At 42.9% G+C, this 12,204-nt stretch overlaps 1 protein-coding gene across 2 annotated transcripts in view; it reads left to right on the plus strand.

The window, feature by feature from the left end:
• Nucleotides 1–12,204, plus strand: part of LOC127656368 (oxysterol-binding protein-related protein 3-like) — a 112,431-nt gene that overhangs the window by 62,219 nt on the left and 38,008 nt on the right. For both annotated transcript variants that reach the window (XM_052144671.1, XM_052144670.1), the window contains 6 exons: nucleotides 1,589–1,705; nucleotides 5,500–5,553; nucleotides 6,308–6,421; nucleotides 6,849–7,013; nucleotides 7,699–7,810; nucleotides 7,900–8,003. In XM_052144671.1, the coding sequence (XP_052000631.1) occupies nucleotides 1,589–1,705; nucleotides 5,500–5,553; nucleotides 6,308–6,421; nucleotides 6,849–7,013; nucleotides 7,699–7,810; nucleotides 7,900–8,003 (666 nt within the window). The remainder of the gene's footprint in view (nucleotides 1–1,588; nucleotides 1,706–5,499; nucleotides 5,554–6,307; nucleotides 6,422–6,848; nucleotides 7,014–7,698; nucleotides 7,811–7,899; nucleotides 8,004–12,204) is intronic.

Here is a 12,204-nt window from a genome sequence, read left to right on the forward strand (position 1 = left end):
AACACACATGGTGGCATCCATGGCTGGCCACGCATTGTGATCAAAATTTACCTGTCATCCCAATCCTTGTAAACATCTAAAATTACCATATGTTTGAATATATATTTATAAGATTGTCCTCCAGTGCATCTGCTGTGACAGTAAATTAAACTTAAATATTATGGTGTGCATCAAGAACTTAATAGTACAGTAAAACGCATGAGCGAAGGGTAAATTGATGACGTTACCTGCTTTGTCTGACTGCAAGGTATTGCTTTAGCATAAAGCACCTGTGATGCTGAAGCCAGAATATAACTATGAGTGAAGTCTTTGTGAATTCATGGGGATCTGATGGGAAAGCCAGGTGGCAACGTGGCAGGGGCGGGGTCAGAATGGTGGCACCCTAAAAATGAGCTTTGCCACCCCAACTCGGTACACATCCTGTGTCGCGCATTGTCCATAACAACGTTCTTCCGCTGTCTGGCAGGACACAGTGGCGTTCTGCCTCAGTAGACAAATACCCTGCCAATGTCAGACAACCTTACTGGGTGTCAACCCTTACTCGACTCTTGCCACCCCTGGCAAAAATCCTTGACCCTGCAATGTGGCCAGCCGAAGATAGGTGCATATGATGATTTTCGAGTGTTACAATCTATGGATTTTTCATTGCCATCTTGCTGCAACTACTGAATAGTTATTTGAAGATTTGTTTTATGTTATAGTTGGTGGATAGATGTACCGATGCAACATTGCCACCCTGCCTTGGCTTGGTTATGGGCACTCATTGTCTCAGGCGAAGTCGCGCAGGACGAGACCGCTACACATACTGCGCTGCTCTAGCCATGTTTAGTGTATTGCATGAGCTGCCCTTGTGTGCGTCGGTGTGCCTACTTCCCACTTCCCGAAGTTGTAATTACGAGTTTGTTGTTTTCATGTGTTTTGTTGTCGGGAAGGACAGGAAACATGGACGATGCCAGGTTCATTCATTCATATTTCTTGAGGAACCTTTATTTTGACAGCATAATACATATCACTAAGTTAGCTTGCTGAGGATAATGAAATTTTGGTCAAATTCAAGCTATTTTCACGGTTTAAAAATGTACAACATGCATAGAATGGTTGCCGATATACATAAATAAATATGACCAAAACAGCAAGCGCTAATAATTAGCTGTATTTAGAAAAATTTACAAAACCTGTCATTCACTACAGAAACTGTACTCTCCTCTGCCATGTTGAAAGTTTAGGACTCCTCCTATCTCGACAACTCAGCTATCATCTAGAATTCCGAGTTTCCCACTTGAACTTCCGACTTCGCTGGGTCATTCATGTGCTCGGAAATCATAATTACGATATATCTGAGTCCACTTGAAGGGTACATGAGTAGCAGCTTTATATATTTTGACACAAGGGAAAAGCTTCTGATTGGGTGTGTAGGACGAGGTGCACCTGTTCGACCTATCAGCCATGCCATTTAGAGTTTCCTAACTGAACTTATTTGTCATTTCCAAAAAGAAACTATTGCACCGATTAATTGGTAAAAACTATATATCGGTCTACCTCTGATGTGTAATAAATTTAATTGTGCTATGTGTGTGTGTGTGTACAGGACAGCTGGGAGATCGTCGAGGGCTTGCGTGGTGGTCTGTCTAATGTACAGGAGCCAGAGAGGCAGGCAGGCTACATGTTGAAGAAGAGGAAATGGCCCATGAAAGGCTGGCACAAGGTATGTGTGGTTATCTGGGAAACAGCCATGCATTAAACCATATAATATTATTTCATTCATAATATTTGGAAAAATACAATGATTGCATTTCACGAGTGTGCATATTCTTATATCTCCTGAATATAATGAAGATAAACAGATTTGGTTTGCTGTCCAAGATAGAGGGCTCAAGTTCAAGACTCGACTTGAGCACTAAAGCCTTCCTGGACTAATAAATGCAGTTGTAAATGTTCAATGAAGGGAGGGAAAGGAGGACATAGGAAACTTGGGCTTCAACTTAAAGACAGTTAACATTTACGGCTCAGGCTGCGTTCCACTTCACTTTTAACATCCACTCGCCAACTCCCCTAAGCTCTTCCCCTCGTGGGAATCCCGCCACCATTTTGGAAGTCCGTTCCACTTTGTAAAGCGAGCGAGGGAAGTTTCTGTTGACAGACACTCAACCTCTCGATTTTGACAGAGGGAGCAAGCCTAATCTGATGTACGCTTCAGGCAGCTCCATATCCCACAATGCAACTTGATTGTGAGCCTTCAGCATGCTCCAAGTGATCAAGGGTTAAGGGTATTCCAGTTAAACCCACAACCAAGTACATGAGACGGAGTGATGTTTGTTTGCGAGGTAGGGGATACAAATTTGAAATGGAACACAGCCTCAGTGTGATCATTGAAGACTGCATTAGGGCTGTCAAATTACAATATTGAATATTCGTCGAATTAAAAAAAAATGCACATTCGAATGCAAAAACCATGCATTAGAATTTTAGGTATGTCAGGATGCGCGCGAGATATGATGAAGACATAGCTGTCGCGGTTTGTTTTTGTTAGCCTGTCCAGTTCAACCCACGGCTGCGTTGATAATTTGAAAAATGCCTGAAAAAAAGAGTGAGGACTCGGAAAGGATCTTACTTACACCAAAACATCTTAAAAGTGCTGTGTGGTGCTTCTTTGGTTTCTGGAGTATCAAAGCCAATATTGTTGATAAAACTGTAATTTGTAAATTGTATAAAAAAACCGCTGCAATATCATTCCACAACATCTAACTTGAGAACACACACATGCAGTCTTCTCATCCCGAAGAGTTTTCTCGAGAATGTCATGACGAGGGGCCATAATTAAAACAGTCCATGGTATTACTGGCACATCGGTCAGAGCTGAGCGCGTGTTTTCATCAGCTGGAAAAATGTTTAACAAAAACGCTCAGCCCTTGCTGCAGGTCAAGTTGACCGTCTGGTGTTTTTGACAAACAATAAGTAGATGTATGAGTGAGTGGATAGTTTCAGAATAACAATTTTGTGTTAACATAATACATAATGCTGTCTGTTGAAGCGTGATTTCTCATATTACTGATGCTCTTCCACTTATATGCACTTTTGTTGCCTCAATTTCCTTGCGTGCACATTTAGGAAATTATATTTGATCTATGAGCGATTGTTTAAAACGTTATGCACTTTAATCAAAGTCATTTAATTTCAATAAACAATGCGATGCTTTATTTGGATTATAATTGCTCATTGCGCTCTCTTGTGCCCTCTTGTGTGCTTAGGAGACAATACAGTACTTTTTTTTCCTCTAACATAAAGTTATGTCTTTAGAATTCTAATATAATTCGAATATTACTATTTTTTAAGTAAGACATTCAAAAAAAATTTCAACCATTTTGACAGACCTAGTTTGCATTTAAGATTACTGGTGTTTGTGTATGTGGTCATTTTGAAATGTTATGTTTTAAATTGTATTACTGTGAAGCTCTTTGGTCAACTCTGTTGTTTTAAATGTGATATAAATAAAGTTGACCTGAGAATAAAGCACAAATGCTGAGATTTTAATTATATAAAAATATATTTTACATGTGCTGCATGGTTCACAATGGATAAGTGTGCTGCTCTGTCATCTGATACTGTCACGAACCCCGCTCCTCTGCCCCATCTCCGCGTCCACGAGCATGCACACATGCACTCCGCGAGCGTGCTTGCTTCCCGCTTCCTCGCTCTGCCCCCTTGAGCTCGTACGCTCTGTTTCCTCCCTCAGGCTTCCACGCCCGGTTTTGCTATTACCAAATAGGTTTTGCCCCCCCGCTAGTCTCGTCTAGTTTTGACCCCCCTGTGATTCGTTCCTCTTAGCTTGCCAGCTCCCTAGTTGTTAACTGTTTTCCCGTCTTCTACCCTCTTGTTATTTCTGATTCTGATTACCCGGCTTTTTGACCCTACGCTTTCCACGACTACTCTATCTGTAGATTTGCCCCTTTGTCTTACCTGATTCCCCGGCCCCGACTTTACGCTTCCCTCGACGACTCTCCTTCTGGATTTTCCCCACTGTACCTTTGCCTGCTCTTATTTAATAAAGCAGTTGTTCGTTACATTGTGACTGTCTCGTCTTGTGTGTGTGTGTGTGTCCGGGTTACAGATACAGAGTGAATGATTCTCAATATCTGTCAAGTGTTTGAGCAGTTTGATTTATTTAAAGTATGTAGCTCTTCCACAGTAAGATTGCAGCCTTTAGTGGTTTAATAAAGCACATTAGGACGTCACATTTTTTATTTGATTAAATGTCAATTTCAATGTACAAGGAGTAACAAAGCACACATTCAAAATATGCATGTGAGCATTTTAAAGCTGTCGTGTGTCAGTCATCCTGTGCACTGGTACCAGATAGAGTCTGTGCCTGATACTACCGGTACTGCAGAAACACTGGTATCGTTATATCTTTTTTAACTTAGTATCGACTTGGTACAGAAGAACCGGTAATTTTGAAAGCACTAGAATGCACATTTATTTTTCTCTCTTTTATAATAAAGTAATGTGTATATGTCTTACACAAATAAGAGTACTCCCAGTTGGTTATGCACAGTGAACTATAGATATTAGAAATCAATATAAAAAAATACTATTTTCTAACTTATTAAAAAAGTGAGGTATATTTTGTATACCCCAAAAAATTATGTTCTAATCTTTTTGTATAATGTACTGCACTTATGAACATTCTTATAAATTAATTTCTTAATATTTTTGTGAATATGGCCCCTGGTTTTGGAATTGTATTGGGAAAGAAAAAGTGTGATCTCAAGATTGCATTAATAAGTGCAGAGATTTCTAGAATTGTGTGTCGTAGCAGCAGAGTATCCTGCTAACCTGCCTGAACACATCACACTTATAGAGAGCCTGGACTCTGGGGTGTCATCCATTTGGACCAATTAATGAATGATTATCCTGTGTAGTGACAAAGCATCTCTGTATTCAATTAACACAAACACACTCACCAACACTTAAAGGTATAGTTCACCCATATATAAAAATTCAGTCCATATTTACTCACCATCATGGCATTCCAAACCCATGTGGATTTCTTTCATCTGCAGAACAATTGTCTTTTTTTTTATAGAATGTCGCAATCACTGATCCAGTGGATAGGGCTCAAATCAAACCTACAGAGTGTCATAAAAATAGTCCATGCTACTATTATGTCATATACCAACTTCTCTGAAGGCATACGATCACTATGCATGATAAACAGACCAAAATATTAAATAAACTCTGCAAATCAAATATGGTGACTCATAAATAACATCAAACCTTTTTGGTTCTTGTGCATGACGTCAAGAGATGTGCAAGAACCAATAGGGTTTGATGTTACTGATGGTAAAGAGAGAATGAATGCAAGAATAGAAAGTATATTGCAGTACATAGCCTCTCATACATCAAGAGTGTGTTCGTGTCCCCTGAGAACACATTCATCATTTACACATTGAATGTGACCCAAAGTCTTGTATAGCGTGTCCTCTTTGTCTCTCTCCTCAGAGATACTTTTACTTGGAAAAAGGCATTCTGAAGTATGGCAAATGCCCAGCTGATGTGAGTATAAAAGGCCTTTGCATACACAACTATAAACACACACTCTCTCAATCCATTTAACTAAAGCACTCTGGGCTTTTATTGGTAAGAACCCCATCATGCAAGTCTTCACCAAGAATCTTTAGAGTACTCCACCCCTCTCTCGTGTTTCCTCATGATAAAAGCCTCCAGTTGTGGGAATGTTAAATCGATGCTTATTTCCCTGGTAGTTTGTAAATGGCTAGACATATTTAACCTGCCATATATCTTTCAGACTTAACTGTTTTTGGCCTCTAAATGAAAGGCACAATTTGAGTGTGCCTGTGTGAAAATAGACTGAACATGGCCATGTGTTTTGGAAAATTAGACAAAGACCTCTTACATGTTAGCTGTGGACACAACTGTAGAACAAAGCAGAAAAGAGTCTACACCTTAAAGCTGGAGTTTGTAATTTCTCGTCTTCCATTGGTCACCAAAAAACAAATAGTCCCACCCCAAACTCATGCCATTAGTAGAGCTAAAGTTGCTTTTTTGGACAGGTCAGGACATCATACTTCATGTCACTTAGTTGTCTCTGCATATTAAAATAATTTAAAAAAATTACACTTTACATTTAATTCAGTTGGAATCTGGATTCATTTCAGGCTTTACCAATAGCAATATATTTCCTCAGTAGTAATTTGAGTGTGCTGCAACAAAGTTAAAATCTGTTGTATTGATATTTGAGATTGAGTTGACATTTATAGGTCTAAACTTCTGCCTGTCCTGTATACAGATCAAGAAAGACAAGCTGCATGGCTGCATTGATGTGGGTCTGTCCGTCATGGCCATTAAGAAGAAAGCCAAGTGCATTGATCTGGATGCAGAAGAAAACATTTATCACCTGAAGGTATCACAACAATTAGAGTATTAGACTAACTTCAGTACTCCCTGCACTTACAGAAAGAACATTAGTGGAGATTGTTGCTTGCTCATTTTGCTGCAGTGTTATTACTGGTTCAGTAGTTTAAAAGTTTAAAATCAGAAATCTTTAAAAACTTCAACCGAGAGATTGACTCGTAAATTTCACTCTGAAACAGTGGATACTCTTTACATTTAAAGTACAAATATATTTTAATTTACCTAAAATTAGTTTTTCTCAAAGTGGGGTTTGACCTTGAGTTCAGAAGCAGGTCCATTAAATACAAAGTCATGAGTTCAGCCTTCATCGGAACCATTTTCAAATGCAGCAGTACGACATCAAGTTTCTGAATTTTGATTGTGGAGGTTTCCTTCATCCTGAGCTGTCTTTAACTGCCATTTCCTTGTGCTTGCAGATCAAGTCCCAGGAGCTTTTTGATGAGTGGGTCTCTAAGCTTCGTCACCACAGACTTTACAGGCAGAATGAGATCGCCATGTTCCCTCATGAGAAAACTCTCTTCCACCCTCATTACCCCCTCACCTCCTCCCCCACCATACCTGACAGTCAGTCCATGAGAAAGGTAATGGCATGGGGATTCAAGAGGGTTTAGAGGGGAAGATAAAGTGAAAAGGGCTAGTTCTAGTGGTTTACTAAACAAACTTTAAGAGGATGTTATCAAGCTAGTAACATATAATGTAACCACTACAAATAAAAAAAATTGTAATTTTGAATAATATCAACTTCTAATTTCAACTTAATGTCTTTGGGGTAATTTACACCAAACATGATTTTGCATTCGCCTGCGTTATTTAAAAAAAATAATTTATACAGTTTTTCTAAGTAAATATGCACTAGACGAATGTCTTTGACCATTGCAACATATCTGTTTTTTCTGTTTAATTTGTTGCTTTAGCATAATAATGCGATCGGTTGGAATGGCCCCTAAATATTTACTGCATCTGTTGTATGCTGTCGATTACCACAGACAATAAATAAGATGTTGATATCAAGAGAAATTAACCATAATAATGGGATAATATATAGAAGGCTGGCTAGGAAATGTGTTGCCTGGGAGCTGGGACAACAGTGAATTATACAGTTCAGTTGTCATTATACAAAAATATGAAGAAAGATATCTTGTCCAGTAAATTTAGTGTGATGAGAATGTGAAAAATAAGAATGTCATAAAACTTTTAGTGTTTACCTGAGCTGGGGTTGTATTTATGTATTGTGCTATCTTTCTCACACTCGCTTTCTGTATTTAGCGTGCCTCTCTAGCAAAGCAGTCCTCTCTCCACTCGCCTGCATCTTTTACCAGTCAGGCTAAGGTGACCGCATGGCTCCAGTCTTCTGATGACATGGACAGGTGCACCAAAGGTACACACACAAATATTAATCTCATACTGAAAATGCTGTATCTGCAGCTTTCACAACACACTGCTGTTCTCTCTCTCTCTCTCTATCAGAGCTTTCAGTTTGTGAAACTCAGCTGCTGGAACTGAATCACTTGTTAAAAAGTATGGAGGTGTTGCACCGCACCTATTCTGCCCCAGCCATCAATGCGCTGCAGGTTAGATGTCACTCCATAAATATATATATATATATATATATATATATATATATATATATATACAGTATAGAGTATATTGTCTAAAATAATTTTGGCAATGTACACTTATGTTTATCTTGCCAATAAAGCTTGATATAAATTTAATCTGCATATTTCATCCTATTATTCTAAAAGTCAACTGGAAAATGTCTGAAGATTTTCCCCAACTTTTAATTACAGCATGTCAACTGATTCATGTATATACAGTGATGAGCAAAAACATTGACCACTCACAGGTGAAGCGAGTAACATTGATCATCTCCTAATAAGGCCACATGTCAATGTCTGTGTAGATTAGAAAGGTAGAAAACAATCAATTCTCGTAATCAACTTGTTGAATGCAGGAGAAATGGGCAGGAATAAAGACCTGAGCAACTTTGATAATGGCCACATTTTTATGGCCAGATGACTTGGTCAGAGCATCTCTGAAACAGCAATGCTTGTGGGGAGCTCCTGCCAGCAGTGGTGATTACCTACCGACAGTGGTCCAAGGAGGGACAAACCAAAAACCGGCGACAGGGTGTTGAGTGCCCAAGGTTCATCGATGTGCATGGGCAACAAAGACTATCCTGTCTGGTCCAAACCAGCAGAAAGTGTACTTTGTCACAAGTCACAGAAAATATTAATGATGGTTACGGGAGGAAGGTGTCACAATACACAGTGCACCACACCCTGCTGCGTATGGGGCTGCGAAGCCGTGGACCAGTCAGAGTGCCCACGATGACTCTGTCCATCGTCGAAAGCACCTACAATGGGCACTGCGAGCATCGGACTGGACCTGGTCCGATAAGTGCCGTTTTCTTTTACATCTTTTGGACTGCCGTGTACAGTTTATCTCGAGAAGCGATGACACCAAGATGCACTGTGGGAAGACAACAAGCTGGTGGAGGGAGTGTGATGCGCAATATTCTGCTGGGAAACCCTGGGTCATTCATTTGGACGTCAATTCGACACGTGCCACCTACCTAAACATTGTTGCAGACCAGGTACACCCCTTCATGGCAATGCTATTCCCCGATGGCAGTGGCCTCTTTCAGCAGGATAATGTGCCCTGACACACTGCACACATTGTCTGGTAATGATTTGAGGAACATGATGAAGAGTTCAATGTGTTGCCCTGGCCTCTAAATTCCACAGATCTCAATCCAATTGAGCATCTGTGGAATATGCTGGACCAAGAAGTCCGATCCACTGCGGCTCCACCTCGCAACTTACATGACTTCAAAGATCTGCTGCTTATATTTTGGTGCCAAATACCATAGGACACATTCAGGGGTCTTGTTGAGTCCATGCCTCAGCAGGTTGATGCTGTTTTAGCTTTTTGATGAGTGGGTCTCTACGTCACCACAGTCTTTACAAGCAGAATGAGATCGCCATGTTCCCTCATGAGACAATGCTCTTCCACCCCCATTACTCTCCCACATCCTCCCCCACCGTACATGACTGTCAGTCCATGAGAGAGGTAATGGCATGGGGCTTCCAGAGGGTTTAGAGGGGGAGATAAAGTGAAAAGGGCTAGTTCTAGTGGTTTACTAAACAAACTTTAAGAGGATGATAACAAACTAGTAATATACAATGTAATCACTATGAATCTATATTTTAATAATATTGTTATTTTCAACGTAATGTCTGTGAGTGGGGTGGCACGCAAAGATTGGCAGTGGCCTCGATATCGGAATTGTTTACCTGTAACAGTTGGGAAAATTAAATCATAATAATCACACTCATACCTATTTAGTTCAGCAAACTCCCATTGATTTATCTCTTGACTTTTGATTTTGACTTCTTTACCATAATTAGCTCAAAGAGCAAATGCGTCACTGGGTGTATCGAATTCCACCGGATTATAACATGAAAATAACAAAACAAATTAGCAAAGTACGCAGTCTACACGTCTGCTCCTCGCATGGCATCATCAACAAAATTACTGGTGAAAATAGTTTTTGATGAAGGGTTTTTCGGATTTCAGCAACAATATGAACAAAGTTAATGACAGACTTAATAAAACTTAAATTTGAGCAGACATTGAAGTGAATGAACAGATTATCATTTGGTTACGTATGTAACCTCCGTTCCCCGAGGGAGGGAACGACACGTTGTGTCGGAGAAGCAACACTAGGGGTCTCTCTTGAGCGCCGATATTCACCTCTGACCTATTGAAAAGGGCCAATGAGAGTTGGCAGTCAGTATTTGCATACCCCGCCCCCGCATACGGGTATTTAAGCGGGGCAAATATGGAAGTTTAGTCAGGATTTTTCTGAGGAGCCGGAAATGGTCCGGCCACAACAGTGGCTCGGTTCAGCGACATGGCGGAGGAAAGACACAACGTGTCGTTCCCTCCCTCGGGGAACAGAGGTTACATACGTATCCAAACGTTCCCCTTCTGTCGCTCTCTCCACGTTGTGTCGGAGAAGCAACACTAGGGGACCCATTCCAATCTTGCCATGTGCTGAACCGTGTACGTGAACTGCCGATACAGAGGCGGGCAGGGATTCATCCAGTGCCACGCATCGTCTGTACCCGGCTGCACGTACCCTTCCCCAATGCCCCATACGAACATCGGGATCCTTCTAGTTACCCTGAGAGGGGAACAAGGCGATGTTTGCCAACATGGGAACGGGCCAGCCTGGCTGGGCCTCTTTTCTCTCTATGTTTCTCGCATAGAGCAATCACGGCCGGGGCCCTTACACGCATATAGGGAAGGGGTCTTACCCAGACCCTCGCGGAGACCACACCTGCCCTTTTTCTTGGGGAGGAAAAGTGGTAGACACGTCACACGGCCGTCTTAGGGCTCGTGTGGAAAGTATGGTGCGGTGGTAGATCCAGCCTCAAAAGGGGAGTTGCTACAGCACGGCGACCGGGCAGCTGTAACTGCCTAAGGGATACACGGGGTCCGCTCGTAAGGGGACAGAACCGTGGAAATACACACAGGGGAGTCCGAGCAGGAGGCCTTACCTGTGGAGCACCTATACCAGTACAGGGTAGCCATCAGGGTACCCGCGGTGGCTTGGGTCGGCGAGTTCCTCCGCTGAACCGCTGGACCTGGAGGGCTGGGGAGGAATCGACCAGGGTCCCGACTCGGAGTGGGGCGCCCTGGGAAAAAAGGCGCACTACTTAACCTTGACGTCAGGAAAAGGGCGCTGGGTTCAAGCGATCCACCCGGCCGGTCGGTCTACGTGTTACCGAGTTCTACTGGCTTGGACCTGACAAAACACGAGACGCAACCGACTCAACGCGGAGGTTGTAAAATCTCGCGAATGTGTTGGGTGTTGCCCAACCCGCGGCTCTACAGATGTCTGCTAGGGAGGTGCCCTTGGCCAGTGCCCACGAGGACGCAACACCCCTTGTTGAGTGAGCTCGGACCCGCAAGGGTAGGGGCACGGCGTGGGTGTGATAAGCCAGTGTGATGGCGTCGACAACCCAGTGGGCGAGCCTCTGTTTGGAGACGGCATTCCCTTTCTGCCGTCCCCCAAAGCAGACAAAGAGCTGCTCAGAGCATCTGGTGCTCTGTGTGCGGTCCAGGTAAATGCGCTGGGCGCGCACTGGACATAGCAACGAAAGGGCTGGATCTGCCTCCTCCCGGGGCAGCGCTTGCAGGTTCACTACCTGATCTCAGAATGGTGTGGTAGGAACCTTGGGCACATAGCCCGGTCACGGTCTTAGGATCACAGACGTATCTGCTGGACCGAACTCCAGGCAAGTGTCACTGACAGAGAACGCTTGCAGGTCCCCGACCCTCTTGATAGAGGCGAGCGCGATCAGCAGGGCCGTCTTAAGAGAGAGGGCCCTGAGTCCAATTGATTCAAGCGGCTCGAAGGGGGGTCTCTGGAGTCCTGCCAAGACTACTGAGAGATCCCAGGAGGGAACTAGGCCTGGCCGGGAGGGATTCAACCTCCGGGCGCCTCTCAGGAACCTGAGGATCAGGTGGTGCTTACCCAAAGACTTGCCGTCTACAGGATCGTGGTGGGCGGCAATGGCGGCAACATACACCTTGAGGGTGGACGGGGACAGCCTCCTGTCCAGCCTCTCCTGTAGGAACAGGAGCACTGACCTAATCGCGCATCTCTGCGGGTCTTCAGTTCGGGAAGAACACCAATCTGCGAACAAGCGCCACTTTAGGGCGTAAAGGTGCCTGGTAGAGGGGACCTACCAGGCACCTTTG

The sequence above is a fragment of the Xyrauchen texanus genome, chromosome 15 (genome assembly GCF_025860055.1).
Source record: "Xyrauchen texanus isolate HMW12.3.18 chromosome 15, RBS_HiC_50CHRs, whole genome shotgun sequence".
NCBI lineage: Eukaryota > Metazoa > Chordata > Actinopteri > Cypriniformes > Catostomidae > Xyrauchen > Xyrauchen texanus.